At 50.8% G+C, this 16,142-nt stretch overlaps 1 protein-coding gene across 1 annotated transcript in view; it reads left to right on the top strand.

The window, feature by feature from the left end:
• Nucleotides 1-16,142, top strand: part of TTLL8 (tubulin tyrosine ligase like 8) — a 57,809-nt gene that overhangs the window by 26,536 nt on the left and 15,131 nt on the right. The window contains 5 exon segments of the mRNA XM_082351514.1: nucleotides 8,701-8,849; nucleotides 10,841-11,084; nucleotides 13,023-13,458; nucleotides 13,928-14,248; nucleotides 14,250-14,424. Of these exon segments, the coding sequence (XP_082207640.1) occupies nucleotides 8,701-8,849; nucleotides 10,841-11,084; nucleotides 13,023-13,458; nucleotides 13,928-14,248; nucleotides 14,250-14,424 (1,325 nt within the window).

The raw sequence follows: 16,142 nt of genomic DNA, 5'->3' as shown, positions 1-16,142 counted from the left end.
TATTTCCTTCCTCCTGCTAGCTTTGGGTTTAGTTTGTTCTTCTTTTTCTAGTTTCTTAAGCTGTAAAGTTAGGTTATTGGTTTGAGATTTTTCTCATTTTTTTAATGTAAGCCTTTATAGCTCTACATTTTCCCCTTGGTACTGTTTTCACTACATCCCATAAGTTTTGACGTGTTGTGTTTTAATTTTCATTTATCTCTAAGTATTTTCTTTTTTCTTTAAAATTTATTTATTTATTTTTGGCTGCACTGGGTCTTCGTTGCAGTGCGTGGGCTTCTCATTGCGGTGGCCTGTCTTGTCACGTAGCAGGGGCTCTAGGCACACGGGCTTCAGTAGTTGTGGATGAGGGCTCAGTAGTTGTGGCTCTCAGGCTCCAGAACGCAGGCTCAGTAATTGTGGCGCACGGGCTTAGTTGCTTCGCGGCATGTGGGATCTTCCCAGACCAGGGCTTGAACCCATGTCCCCCTGCATTGGCAGGTGGATTCTTAACCACTGCGCCACCAGGGAAGTTCCTATCTCTAAGTATTTTCTGATTTCCCTTGTGGTGTCTACTTTTATCCATTGGTTGTTTAAGAAAGTGTTGTTGAATTTCCACAGATTTGTGAATTTTCCAGTTGTACTTCTGTCGTTGATTTCTAACTTCATCTTGTTGTGATCAGAGAGGATACTTTGTATGATATCTATCTTTTAGAACCTATTAAGAGTTAATTTGTGGCCTAACTTATGGTCTGTCTTGGAGAATGTCTCATGTGCACTTAAGAACGATGTGTATGTTGTTGTTGGGTGGAGTGTTCTGTATGTTTCTGTTAGATCTAGTTGATTTACTGCGTTAAGTCATCTATTTCCTTATCTTCCATCTTGCTCTTTTATTCATTATTGAGAGTGTGGGGTATTGAAGTCTCCAGTTATTGTAGAACTGTCTATTTCTCCCTTCAATTCTGTCAGTTTTTACTTCATGTATTTTGATGGTCTGTCATTAGATGCATAAATTTTTATAATTGTTATGTCTTCTTGCTGAAGAAGATATAACCTTTATTAATATATTATGTCCTTCTTTGTCTCTGGTAACCTGTTCGACTGCAAGTCTATTTTGTCTGATATTAGTATAGCCACATCTCCTCTCTTTAGTTACTGTTTGCATGGAATATCTTTTCCATCCTTTTACTTTCAGTCTATTTGTGTCTTTAGATCTAAAGTGAGTCTCTTCTAGACAGCATATGGTTGGATCATGTGTTTTTAATTCATTCTGCAGATCTATGTCTTTTGGATTGGAGAGTTTAATCCACTTACATTAAAAATAATAACTGATAAGAAGGGACTTCTTTTTTTTTTTCCAACTAAATTTTTTTTTAATAAATTTATTTTATTTATTTTATTTTTGGCTGTGTTGGGTCTTTGTTGCTGTGTGGGCTTTCTCTAGTTGTGGTGAGCTGGAAACTCTGGAAATCAGATTCTCCTCCTTCTCCAGGGTTTGCTGTTTCATGTTATTGTTTCTGTTTATTGTTTTTGGTTTTTTGATTTCTGTAGTCTGTCTCTGTGCCTGAGGTGTAAACTTAAGGTCTTCTTAGGTCTTTTCTATGCCTTTCTCTGGGCATGCACAGTCACTTTCTAATTTTCCCTTTATATGCAGTTGTTTTTAAATGTCCTAGTCTTTTAATGTCTGGCTCTCCAAAAGGGAAGAATAAAATGAAGGGGAGGGAAGGGTGCTGGCCCTGTAAATCCCCTGGAAGGCACTTCAGCTGGAGGGGGTGGGGTTTATAACACTGCGGGGGAGGTCCAGCAATAATGGCTGCCTGTCTTATTTGTCTGTACCTCTATCATCAGGAGGAACAATCAGTGATCAGAGCACAGATCCCCAATATCTGGAGGACAGGGTTCTTTTTTCCCTGCCCTGGCTCCTGCAAGCTATGTGCAAGCTGCTCCAGGACCCATGCACAGCTGCCTGCCACGGGGGTGGGGGATGGGGAGCTGCTACGGTGCTAAGAGCCGGTATTGACCAAAATTAACTTCAATTTACGGTCTAAGGCTTCCCTCAGAGGTTGCACACCTTTAGTAGACTCCAGAGTCCCAAAATAGTTACATCAGATTCTGCCAGTGCAATTGTTGTCTAGGTGGGGAGACAGATTCCTGGTGCTTCGTATTCTGCCATCTTCCCAGAATCCTCCCTTCTACACGTTTTAATTACATGTGAGGTATTTATTATTGCTTTAAATAGTCAGCAATTTTATGTTTTCCTACATATTAACCTTTTTAAGGGACCTTCATTCATTTCTGCAGTTTCATTACTATTTTCTTTCATCCTAAAAAACGTCTTTCAGTATTTCTTCTAGTGACAATCTGCTGGTTAAGAACTCTCTGATTATTTTGTCTGAAGAAGAAGTAGAATTTTACATTTTTTTTTAAAGTTAAGCAGTTTTTAAAAATAATTAATTAATTAATTATTTTTTTGGCTGCATTGGGTCTTCACTGCTGCGCAGGCTTTCTCTAGTTGCGGTGAGCAGGGGCTACTCTTTTTTGCGGTGCGTGGGCTTTTCATCGTGGTGGCTTCTCTTGTTTTGGAGCACGGGCTCTAGGTGTGTGGGCTTCAGTAGTTGTGGCACGTGGGGTCAGTAGTTGTGGCACACGGGCTTAGTTGCTCCACGCCATGTGGAATCTTCCCAGACCAGGACTTGAACCCGTGTCCCCTGCATTGGCAGGTGGATTCTTAACCACTGCACCACCAGGGAAGTCCTTACATTCATTTTTAAAAGATAGTTTCACTGGAATAAAATTCTAGCTTTGCAGAGGTTTTTGTTGCTTTTGCATTTTAAGATATTATTCTATCATCTTCTGGCTTTCATAACTTTTATTTACAAATCACCTGTAGTATTGTTTCTGTTCTTTGAAGGTAGTGTCTTTTTATCTGGGTGCTTTAAGATCTTCTTTCTATCTTTGGTTTTCAGCAGTTTTGTTATAATGCTTTTAGGAGCAGTTTTCTTTGTATTTATCCTGCTTTGGGTTTGTGGGGCTTATTTTGTCTGTTAGTTGGAGCTTCCCATCAAATTTGGAAAATTCTTGGCCATTATTTTTTCCGATATTGCCTCTGCCCCATTCTTTCTCTAACTTCTGTCTGGGATTCCAATTACACATATGTTAGACTGTGTCTCACATGTCTCTTACACTGGTCTCATCTCTCATCATCATCATGACAGTCTTTCTAATATCTTTGAGTCTAACTCCTAACTATATATTCTCTTCCACTGACCTTGCTATCTTTTACCTTAGTAATAGTACTGTACACTTTTAATTACTGTATATTTATGATTTAATTCATGGTAGAAATAGTCCATTCTCTTTACTCCCTTTTCCAGAAATTTTCTATTTATTCTCACGTATGAATTCTCCTAGGTTCATTGCCCTGGTAACTAGTGCAGTTTATCATCTTTTCATTGTTTATTAGCCATGTGGATATGCTCTTTTGTGAATTCACTATTCAAGTTTCTTGCCCATCCTTCTATTGTCTCCCATTCTATGGATTTTTTTCATTCTCTTAAAGATGTGTTTTGATAGAGTGAAAATCTTTAGTCATCATAGAGTCCAATTATCTTAGTTTCTCTTCATGATTGATGTTTTATAATACTATTCAAAAATTCCTTGCTGTTTCCAAGTCATGAATTTATACTCCTATGTTTTCTTCTAAAATATTCATTATTTTACCTTTCCTATATTTTTACACATGCCCATTTGGAGTTGATTTTCGTGTATGGTGTTAGGTAGGTATCAAGATGTATTCTTCCATATGAATATTGGAAATGACTTATAAGTTATTGAAAAGTATTTCTTTTCCCACTGTATGGCCTTGTCATAAATCAGAGTAGCATTAATGTAATTGAAATGGAACTAACCCCTTGATCAGCAAACAGTCCGGCCTATTCACAGCAGGACAATCTTTGCCACCATAAACCTTCGTAATCATACAGGAGGAATCCAATTTTTTCCACTTCTTCCAGTTCAACTTTTAAAATACATTTATTGAGTTATAATTTGAATGCCATAGACTCCATTAATTGTAAACGTACAATTCAATGATTTTTAGTAAATTCACAAAGTTGTATAAAACTACAATCCAGTATTAGGACATGTCCATCACCCCATAAAATTCCCTTGTTCCCATCTTCAGTCACTCTTTGTTCACAACCCCAGTCCTTTCCAGCCACTAATCTTTTTCTGTCTCTATGGGTTGTATTTTCTGGTTTTTAATAATACTGAGTCTTCTAATCCATAGATATAGAATGTTTCTCCACTTGTTTAGGACTTTTAAAATGTGTATCAACAATGTTTTATAGTTTTCAGAGTTCAAAATTTATACTTCTCTTGCTAAATTTATTCCTGTATGTTTTATTATTTTTAATACTATTATGAATGGAATTAATTTCTTAATTTTAATTTTAGGATTTTTGTTGGTAGCGTATAGAAATGCAATTGATTTTTGTATATTGATCTTGTAACTGTGATTTTGCTGAACTCATTTATTAGTTCTAATAGTTTGCAGTGTGTGTGTGTGTGTGTGTGTGTGTGTTCCTTAGAATTTTCTACATACAGGATATGTCACTGTAGAAAACAATTTTATTTCTTCATTTCCAGTCTTGAGTTCCAGGAACTCAAGATTGGTCTAACATTCAAAAGTTGATCAGTGGCATATTCTTCAACCTTAAAAGGAAGGAAGTTCTATCAAATGCTACAACGTGGATGGACCTTGAGAACATTATAATGCGTGAAATAAGCCAGACACAAAAAGATAAATAATGTATGATTCCACTCATATGAGGTACTCAGAGTCATCAAAATTACAGAGACAGAAAGTAGAATGGTGGTTGCCAGGGGCGAGGAGTTAATGGGTACAGAGTTTCAGTTTACAAGATGATGGTGGTGATGTTTGCACAACGTGAGTGTACTTAATGCCACTAAACTGTACACTTAAAAATATTTAAGGTAGTAAATTTAATGTTATATGTATTTTACCACAATAACATTTTTGGAAAAAAAAGTAAATTGGTAAATTTCATCATGTTTACAGAATAAAGAAGAAAAACTGTATGAGCATCTCAATAGATGCAAAACACTGATGGAATTCAATGTGTCCATGTTAAGTTTTGTTGTTGTTTTTAGCAAACTAGGAAAAGAAAGAAACCTCCTTAATTTGATAAAGTTTATCTACAAAAATCCTAAAGCTAATATATTTCTTAACGGTTATGAACTGAAAGTGTTCCCCTAGAAATCAGAATGAAACAAAAATTCCCACTATCATGACGTCTAGTCAGTACTGACTGAACAATCTGTTGAGTTTAATAGTACAAGAAAAAGAAAGAAAAGGCATAAAATCAGAAAGGAAGACATAAAACTCTTTACTTACTGATGACCTAATTGTGCACATAAAAAATTTTAACAATCATAAAGAAAGTATCATAATTAAGTCAGTTTAGCAAGGTCACTAGGTAACAGGTCAATATACAAAAGTCCACTGTATTTCTGTGTACTGTAACAATCATAACATGAAATTTTAAAAATGAAATTTATAATAACATCAAAACCCTACAAATATCCAGAAAAAATATAACAAAATACAAGGAAAACCCTAAACTGAAAATTATAAAATTATACAGAGAAATTAAAGACCCAATAAGTATGTGTGTGTGTTGTGTGTGTATGTGTGTGTGTATAAAACCACATTCATGAATTAGAAGACTCAGTGGTATAGAGATGTTTGTTTTTCCCAAGCTAATCTATAGATTCATTGTAATCCCCATCAAAATCCACGCAGGGATTTTTTTGGTGGTGGGGGATGGGAGGAGCTGACAAACTGATTCTGAAATTTATTTGGAAATATAAATGATTTACAAAAAACCAAGACAACCTTGATTAAGAAAAATGAAATTAGAGGACTTATGCTCCATATTTGAAGACAAACTGTAAATCTACAATAATTAAGACAGTGTGGCTTGGGGATAAGGTAGGTAAATAGGCCAATGTCACTGGAGAGTCTAGACATAGCTCCTCACATGTCTGAGCACTTATGATCAAGGTGCCACTGCAGTTCAGTGAGGAAGGGTTAGTCTCTCCACTAAATGGTGCTTGAGCAATTAGTATCCTTATAAAAAGAAAGTGTACCTTGAATCCTGACTCACAAATACACAATAATTAATGTGAGATGTGGCATGTGATATGTGAAAGTTTAAAAAATAATAAAACATTGGAGTGTATCTTCATGACGACAAGGAAGGCAAAGATGTCTTAAATAGTTCTCTAAAAGCACTAATCATAATTTAAAAGTTGATAAATTGTACTTTATTGACATTAAGAACTCTGTTTATCAAAAAACACTACAAAGAGAATTAAAAGACAGGCCACAAACTGGAGGAACATATTTACAACACGTATATCCAACAGAGGTCTCGGATCTAGGATCTTTAAAGAACGCCCATAAATCAGTAAGAGAAATAATCCCATTGGAAATGTCACATAAGAAGACAGCAAATGGCCAATCAGCACATGAAGAGACACTAAGCATCACTGAATTCATAATTCAAGGGTGAATTAAAACCACAGAGACGCAACTGCACACCCACAAGAACGGCTGAAAGGTCAGCCGAGATGTGGAGCGGCTGGAGCCTTAATCTGCTGTTGGGGTGGGGGGGGCGGGGGTGTCTGGAAATCGGTGCAGCCTGTCTAGAAAAGCCTCAGGCGTTTTGTATAAATTGAGGCATCTACATACCCTATGACCCAGCTCTGCCGTGCTTGGGGCGTTTGTCCAAGAGAAATGAAAACACATCTGCAGAGGGTTTTCATTCATAATCTGGAAACCACCAACGGTGTGAAAAACTTGCCGCTGATGCCTGCAACGCCACACGTGGCTCTCAACGTCGTTCTGTTGACTGAACGAGCCACTGGTGTGAAGTTCAGTGCCAGGAGGCGTCCACACAGGGGTGGGGAGAACAGGTCAGAGGCAGAGGGGTCTGGCCGACGTGGTCTCCAGGGCAACATTTTGAGGGGTTGGCAGTGTTTGCATCTGGACCCGGGTGGCACCTGCATGAGAGTACCTGTGCGAGAATGGTCAGCTCCCCAGCAGGGCTGTGCCCTTGGCTTGAAGTCCCAGGTGTAACCAGGGGTGGCGGCAGCAGACCCCACAAGGGCCGCTGTGGCACCTTCCAAGCTAGGGAGCTCGTTAGGGAACCAGAGGGCGGTTAGCTCGGTCTGTCCCCGTTCCTTCCTTGTTGAGGCGCCCGGGGTCCCCACGCGGGGTGTGCGTGTCGTCAGGACCAGAAGGGCAGGTGCTGTGTCCCTTTCTTTCTTATCATCAGCATCTGGGGGGAGGGTGCTTGTTCTCTGGCGATTATGGGGGTGTCTGGGACTGGGAGCTTGGCCAGGCCTCCACCTTAGGCTGGGGTCCCGCCTCCTCCCTTCTGTCCTCTGCCCCCAGGGGGAAGCGACAGTTTTCCTATTGTGATGCACAAACTCACAGGGGACTCCATCCTGCTTGGATGCCGCTGTGAGGGGCTGAGGCCTCGTTCCGAGCCCCAGGGCTTGGGCGCCCTGGGGAGACCGTGGGGACCCTTCCCCGAGGGAAGATCAACCCCTGTCTTCTTTCTGAGCGCAAGTGGCGATTGCGTTTGCTGGTCTCCTGGGCAGCTCTGCCCCTGGCCATCAGGCTGGGCTCTCGGGGACCCGCCTCATTTTGCATGGCACCCGGGCCGGTCTCTGCTGCCGGACGGGAGGGTTACAGACAGCTCGGGACTCACACCTGCTTCCGCCAGGTCCTGTCTTCTCCCTGGGGTCAGGTAGAGCGTGTGCACCACCAAGGTGGTCCAGGGGGCTCCGGGGGCTCCCCTTCTGTGTGTCCTGTTAGAACCAGGGGGCGAAGCCCCGTCTGACCCGTCACCCACGTTCCCTGCACCAAAGGGGGCTCCTGCTTTCTCACGCCCCAAACTCGGCTCCTCGGTATGGGGGCCTCTCCCCCACCATCGGGGACCCCACTCATCGCTTCTCCCTCCCTGTTGCCCCCCCTTCCCAGCAGGGTGGGCACAACACTGTGCACAGACGTCCGTGTCCCAGGAAGCTTCTTCCCCACGCCAGGGCCATCCCCGCAGGTGGTGGCCGGTGGCCTCGGAGCCCCGCGCAGTGTCCTCTGCTGCAGTCCCCCCTCGCGTGGGGTTGCGATGCGGCCCGGGGGTGGGTTTCCTGGTCCCAGGCTTCAGGGACGCACCAGCAACCGAGCTCTGAACCCGTCCAGACAGCTATGCCGTCTGCCTGCCTTATTCCCTTAAGTTATGGTGGCTTCCTGGGGGGGCCCCATGGCCAATCTGGCAGTCAAGCCCACGGGACACTAAGCTGGCATCCAGCCTGCGTGAGCTGCAGGACCCTGGGTGCTGCTGGCATGGGCAGCTCGGCTTTCCCACACGGGCCTGCAAGGGCCACCCTGACGTGGGTCCGGCACAAGGACCCTGGCCTTCATCTCCCAGTACCTTTTCTGGGCCCAGGCACAGCGCCCCGGGGTGTCCTCAAATCGGGGGTCCCCACGACCCTACAGGCCACGTTCCTGGGCACCCGTCGGGCGGGCAGCAGGATGCTCTGCACCTGCCCCTCACCCTTTCCTCGGGCGGCCACTTGCTGGCACCTGGGCACCGCCCTCGGAGCCTCACGGGCTTTCTGGATCTTGCTTTGTAGCGGTGAGGCGTTCATCTCCAATTCAAGAAACTACTTTTCGCAGTGCCAAGCTCTGCTGAACAAAATCACCTCTGTGAACCCTCAGACGGAGATCGACGGGCTTCGGAATATCTGGATCGTAAAGCCTGCGGCCAAGTCCCGGGGCCGAGGTAAGTTCCGAGCTGGGCGCCCTGCGGGGACAGCCAGCCGTGGCGGCGGGGGCGGGGCTGGGCGCCAGGCTCCCTGGGGGGCTCAGGACTCGCGGGTCCCAGGGAGCGGGCGTCCCAGTGACCCTGGTCTTCATGGCTGCTGTTCCAAGTTTTGCTAAGTAATTAGGATTAATTAGGAAGTTCCATCTCTAGTCCTCAGTTAGACTGTAGTTTTCTTTTTCGTATTTGCTCGCTCGCCAGCTGCTGCAATGGAATGAGGACTCCGCATCCAGCAGCAGTGGGGGCCTGGGCCCAGGGTGGTTATAAAACCCCCAGAGGCACTGGCCTCTTGCAGGCACATCCTGAGTGCCCTGTGAGCTCTGTCCCTGGTGACCCCGGCTCAGGTTTTCTACTTCTCCTTGCGTCACGGCTGTGACCGTGCCCTCTTCTTTATTCCTAATGGTGAATACTGTGGGTTCTTCATTTAAAAACAGGATTTCAAGGTGATTTTCCAATCTTATGAGTGTTTCCAAAGAACCAACTTTTGGTTGCATTTCTTCAATTTTCCTGTGAGGGATTGTTCCCTCTTGGTGCTGACTTAAATGCTAAGCTTATTTATTCCCTAAACATCCTTGTGCAACCGTAGAAGCTTTCAGGCTATGGAAATGTCCTCCTAATACAGCCATCCCTGCATCCTCTTGTTTATACATATGATGTTCTCTTTTCCCTGAGTATCTAAATAGACCTTACCTTTTGTTTGCATATTCTATTTGCCCCTTGAGTTATTTGAGGGGTTTTATTGTTGCTGTAAATTCATAAGTGGTTACTTTTTATGTGATTTTTTTTAAAAAGCTTTATTAATTTGTGACATTCCTGCATTCGGTCCTGGATACCCTGCATTCAGGATGTCCTGAAACATTCTCTTTCCTGAGCTCCTGCCTGCTCTCAGCAAGCACCCTCCCGGGCCGGGCCAGTGTCCCTCCCTGGGCTCTCTCCTGAGCCCAGACCTTCCACCCACTGCCGACACTGCATCCCCGGGGACGCTCCACAGGCACCTCAAACCCACCTGTTCAAAACCGAGTGCACGCCTTTGTGCCAGGTCACTGGCTGTACTCCCACCGCCTGGCCCCCAACCCAGTGCCCCCGTCTGCTCTCGGCCCAGGGGTTTGCAGCTTCGTCCTGGACTTTGGTCTCAAGATGGCAAGGTCTCCACTTGCTGTAACTGAAGAGCGGGGTCCTGTGTTTTGTGAGGAAAGCTCCCTCGTGCCCCGTGCTGTCACTGCCCCTGGGCCTCGCAAGTGGCACCCCCACCCCCGTGCCGGCCAGGAGAGCCAGACCGCCCCGCATCTCGGCCTCTCCTCACGCTTGTCCATCGCAGGTTGGCAGGGAGGATGGCGAGTCCCCCCACCATCTTGTGACACAGTTCAGGCTTCTGGGGTGTCACGGCAGAGAAAGAGAGGGCTGGGGGGGGTGGTTCTGTCGGTGACATTAAATGCTGCAGCCCAGGGAAATGCACGTCACTTTGGCTCAGATGCCACTGGTCACCACCAGTCACACGGCTTAACTTTGGGGCATGCAAACCCTCCTGCAAAGTGGAGGGGTGCAGACGTGGGGGAAGAGTCGTGCACCCCAACCCCGCCCTGTTCACCCCCACTTGTCCAGTCGCCCTGGGTGTGAGGCCTCACCAGCCCTTGGAGCCCATGGGGCCGCCCATCACGCTGCCTGCTGGTTTCCTGAGGCTGCAGAGCCCGACCTGCTTCCCTGCTCCCCCCGTACCCGGGCCAGTGCTCAGCTCGCTGGCTGCCTCTTCACGGGGCCTCTGTCCCCATCCCCGACCTTCCCCATTCTCAGTCCTCTCGGGAGGCCCGCGGTCGGCCTTGTGGTGGGCGAGCCTGGAGGGCTGCCCTGGCTGTGGCCTCGACCCCGAGGGCAGAGCTTTTCCCGCGCAGCCCCCCAGCGCCGGACGGCAGGCGTTGTTCTGGGGCTGGGGGCTGAGCGGTGGCCTCTTGCAGACATAGTGTGCATGAACCACGTGGAGGAGATCCTGGAGCTGGTGGCTACAGACCAAGCCCCCGCCAAGCACCACAAGTGGGTAGTGCAGAAGTACATCGAGACGCCGCTGCTCGTCTACGACACCAAGTTTGACATCCGGCAGTGGTTCCTGGTCACCGACTGGAATCCGCTGACCATCTGGTTCTACAAGGAGAGCTACCTGCGCTTTTCGACGCAGCGCTTCTCCCTCCACAATCTGGACAGGTCAGCGGGGGTCAGCTAGGTGCCATCGAGGGTGGGCTCCCACCAGCACCTGGGGTGCGAGGCAGGTCTCGTGTGCCCGGCGGGGTGCTGTGTCGTGCTCGGGCCTGGGGAGGCTACTCGACCTCCCTCTGCAAGGGGCGGGCCCAGGCCCCCTGCCCGTCAGAGCCAGTGCCTTGCGCCCCCGTGGGGTGTGCATCTTCTCCAGAAAATCCTAAAAGCGCCGTCTGCCGTGTGCTCGTGGGCACCAGGCACCCTCCGCGGGGGAGGCTGAGTGGCCGGCCGTGCCCCTCCGCTGACCACACGGGCCGGGCTCGGGGTGCAGCTCTGCTCGCTCTCTCGGTCCCCTCAGCATGTGGAGGGAGGGGACAGGTAGGGCTCCTTTGGGAGCCTCCTGGGGACCAGCCCCTCAAATCCTGCAGTAGACCCTGCGCGGCCTTCGCTTTGCGAGCCCCCAGAGCCGTGGGGTGGGGATCCTGCAGGCGGGGAAGCTGCTGGAGTGTCTGGGGAGGTGGGAGGGCGGCTCTCCGACGAGGCAGACTGTGGGACGTGAGGGTGGCCTGAGGGGTCCTCTGAGGATGACCCCAGCCACGCGGGGTTAGGAGGGGCCAAGACGATGCGAGCAGTACCCGATACAGGGCGCAGGGGGTGCCGGGCCGCAGCTCAGACCTGCAGGAGTGGGTGCCGTGGGGTGGGTGAACCCAGGCCCACCAGGGTCCCAGAGCGGGCAGGCCGGGTGTGTGTCAGGACGAGAGCCCACCAGCGAAGTCTTGGGAACGTGCCATTCTCTTGAGAGAATAGCTGCCGCCTCTCTTTCCAAATGGAGGGCCTCCGTGGCTCTGCTTTGTGACCACACGCGGGGTGCCCGGCTGGGTGCCTAGGCAGCTTGGCGGGGGCTACAGGGGAGCCCGTCAGTATCACGAGGACTGAAGGTTGCTCAACAGAGACCTTGAGGGGGGTCACTGTGCTCAAGCTGGGCGCTGTGACCACACCTGGGGTCACACCTGGCAGGAGCAGGCAGCTGGGACAAGTGGTCCTGGCCGGCAGCTCAAGGAGCACATTTGTCCCCACCAGGCCAGGAGGGCCTGGAGGAGGGGTCCTGGGCTGACGGGGCAGTGAGAAGCCCACGGAGCCCCTTCCAGCCTGCCCGGCCCTGCCAAGCTGTGAGCTGTGTGCCTGGCAGGTCTCTTACCCTCTCTGAGCCATTTCTCCATCCGGGACCATAACCCTCTCCCCAGGCTGACAGGAGATTCTCTGAAATTGTTTCTGAACTGTGTCAGCTCCCAGCACTGTTTTCAGCTTCCAAAACTCTTCCGTGTGCCTGTATCTTGTTTCTTGTATCTGTCTTATGGGAGTACAGCTGCCTCATGGTCACAGGGGCGGTATCACCACCCAGAACAAGATGGCAAATCCCCAGGCCCAAGGACACGTTTAAATGAAAATGACTTTGAACAAGACCCATGTATTTTATAATCTCCTAGTAGATTCTATTCAATTTCAATCCTGTTTAGAACAATGCCAGAGTATAAACGAATTAATTGTAAATTTCACTTAGCGGATCTTTCTCGCCTTGGGGGGCTCCGGCTCTCCTCCAGGGACAGGTGGGGAAACAGGCTCAGAGGGTGGTACTTGCTGGAGGCCCCTAGTTGGTGGCCCCGGGCTGGCTGGCTTCTGCCCTGCCCTCCCCTCCCCACCCCATGGTGGTCCCAGGCCGGATGGGAGGGCCGTCCTGAGGTTGCCTAGGAGGATAGGGAACCGGTCAGAACCTCTCCTGTTGCGGCGGTGGTGCGCCGGGGTCAGGGCCCGCGGGGGCAGGGTCTCGGGGGCGGAGCCTCGGGGCGGGGTCTGGGCGGGGCCTCAGGGTGGGGTCCCGGGGCGCCCGCTGGGAGGAGAGAAGCCTGCGCGCCCGCCCCCGACCCTGACGGCGGCCTTGCCTCGCAGCGCCATCCACCTGTGCAACAACTCCATCCAGAAGCACCTGAAGAACGACAAGGACCGGAGCCCCCTGCTGCCGGGTCACAACATGTGGACCAGCACCCGGTTCCAGGAGTACCTGCAGAAGAGGGGCCGCGGGGCCGTGTGGGGCAGCGTCATCTACCCGTCCATGAAGAGGGCCATCACCAACACCATGAAGGTGGCCCAGGACCACGTAGACCCGCGGAAGAACAGCTTCGAGCTGTACGGCGCCGACTTCATCCTCGGGCGCGACTTCAAGCCCTGGCTGATCGAGATCAACTCTAGCCCCGCCATGCACGCGTCCACGCCGGTCACGGCCCAGCTCTGCGCGCAGGTGCAGGAGGACACCATCAAGGTGGTGGTGGACCGCAAGGTCGACCGAAACTGCGACGTCGGCAACTTCGAGCTGCTGTGGAGACAGGTGAGGGGGCGGGGCGTCCCTCTCCCGCTGGCCACCTCGGGGTGGCCCCTCCCCACGCCCCGGGGGGTCTCACCCAGCTGGCCTTTGCCGTCCAGCTTTCCAGTCTCTCCTCCCCAGCCAACCCCAACTCTGTGGCCACCAGGCAGGGGGCCCTCTGGCTGGGCTGGCGGGATGTCCGTGGCCTCCAGGCCCCTCTAGGCTGTTCCTTTTCCGACCTGCAGTGTCCTCCGTCCTCCTGGGGTGAAGATCCAGCCTTCCTTCAGGGGTCTTTCCGGGGGCCTGCTCCCCCAGGAGCCCTCCTGCAGGCCAGGCAGCAAAACCCTGCAACCTGGCCCCCCTGGAGGGGGGACCCAGTGGGCAGCCCAGCCATCGGGAAGTGTGGCCGGGGCTTCTCCCTGAGGCCTTACACCTGACCGGCAGGCCAGGAAAGGGCCAGCCAGCACCCCTCACCTCATCCTTCCCTCCCCAGCCTGCAGTAGAGCTGCCCCCCTTCCCGGGGTCCGACCTCTTCGTGGAAGGGGTGGGCGTGGGGAGACCCAAGAAGCAGATGCCGCCCATCTCCAACTTAGACTTTGCATCTCCACTCTTGGACGTTCATCCACTAAGAGAGAGGTGCCCCTCGGCCATGCCAGGCCTGGCTCCGGGACCCCCACGAATGGCTCTCCAGCAAGACTTGAAACTGAAAGACGAAAGGGTACTTCCTTGCACCTTGCCTGTGCCCTTAAAGAGGCTGGCGGAGAGAAGTGCTAAAGTAAAGTGCGGCCGCAGGGAGTCTGACGGGAAGATAGAGCCCCCCCACCTGTACCTTTCAGCGCCTAGACAATAAGGCCCTGAGCTCTGCTCTCGCCAAGGCCGAATCAGACGAACACTTGCATCCAAACTTATTAAATGTGCACCCGCTGCCGTCCCTTCTTCCGAGCGTGAAGACAGCGGAGAGCGCTCAGTTTCAGCCGCCCAGACCGTCAGGTAACAGCGCCGTGCTTGTGCCCGTCTGAGCCCCGGGTCTGCGTGGGGCTACCTGCTCTGCGTCCTCTAGGGCGGGGCGGGGCCTCTCGTCCAGGCACCGGCCTGAGCTCAGAGCAGGGTTCAGGGCGCCCTGGCCCCATCCTGGTCCCGGCCAGTTGTCGGGATAGTGGGGGGCCTGCTGAGCGCCGGGTCCCCTGCACAGGACCAGGTGGGTGACAGCCTTCGTGTCTCTCCCCTGTGGGGTGTGGCGCCAATGGGGCGTTGAGTTTGAGATCTGCATAGGCGCCAAGTGCCGCAGGCGGGAGGGGGCCGGCAATCACTGGACCCTTGCGCTGTTTTCTGAAGCTTCTGGTGGAGTGGGCCACGGGAGGCCCGGGAGCCTGGCCTGGGCTTGGCCTCCGAACACAGGCAGGCAGGTATGGAGCAGCCCTGCGTCTCTAGGGGTGGCCTGGCTATGTCTGCACCCCAGTGCCGTCTCCAATGGTCTGGCACCCAGCAGTGGCCAAGAGAGTGACACCAGCCAGGGCCATGCCCCCACCTGCTCTGCCCCAGGTGCACCTGTCTCCCTGAACTCGCCAGAACACCTGCACCTGCTGTGCCCACCACCCCCCTGGGTTCTCAGTGTGTCTGTCTGTCTGTCTCTCTTTCTCCCTGGCACTAACAGCCTCTTTGCCTGTCTGTCTGTGTCCCCATGGATTGTAAGCTCTCAGGGGCTGGGCTCTTGGTGCACCCTTGCACCTGGGGCCATGCCTGGCACATAGCAGATGCTCAGTACATGTCTGTCGCATCAGCACGTGTGTGGACCACCCCCCAGAGTTGCCAGCTCCGGGCACGGTGAGCGTGTGCTTTCAGAGCTGGCAGGGCCCTTGGAGGCCACCTCCAGTCCGGCCCGCCATCCTCACCCCATGTCCAGTCTGGCACCAAGGTCTGTCAGCCCTACTGCTTAGCAGCTTGCCTCTCCATGGGGGCAATTTCCAGGTTTTTTCTGTAATGCACTGTGCAGCTTTCCCCAGGCATCTTCCTAGGAGTGAGTGTCAACAGGGCGCACACAGCTTCTACCTAAGTAGGTGTATTAGCTGCTGTAACAGAGTACTGCAAACTTGGTGGCTTAAACCACAGACATTTTCTCTGAAGGCCACAAGTCCAAAACCAAGGTGTTGGCAGGGCCGAGCTCTCAGAGCCTGTAGGGAAGAAACTTCCTGTCTCTTCCAGCTTCTGGCAGCCGCTGGCAGTCCTCAGTGTTCCTTGGCTTACAGACGAGTCACTCCAATCTCTGCCCTGCTTCACACGGTGTTCCTTCAGTGTGTCACTGTGTCCAAATTTCCCTCTTAAAAGGACACCAGTTGTTGGATTGGGTCCCACCCTCCTCTAGTAAGGTGACCTCACCTTACCTTGATTACATCTGCAAATAAGGTCACATTCACAGATTCCAAGTGGACATGAACTTGGCGGTGGCGGGGGGTGGGGTATTAAACCTGGTGCACTGGGCACTGCAAGCGTGGCCAGAGGGACTGCACTTTGACCGTGGTCACACCGTGGCTACACTGTGGCCATTGCTCCCATTGGTGCCAATACTTGGCGTTGACAGGGCATCTTGTTTGCCTCTGGAGGGAGTGATGACCCTCGTTTGCATTTTCCTATTTACTAATAAAATGGCCTATTTTCAGACATGCGTTGGCCAATTAGGTCTCCTGTCCTGAAAAGCACATCTTTTGTCT

Source organism: Balaenoptera borealis (assembly GCF_965194805.1).
Source record: "Balaenoptera borealis genome assembly, chromosome: 13".
NCBI classification, from domain to species: Eukaryota; Metazoa; Chordata; class Mammalia; order Artiodactyla; family Balaenopteridae; genus Balaenoptera; species Balaenoptera borealis.
This window is presented reverse-complemented; position numbering and strand designations above follow the sequence as displayed.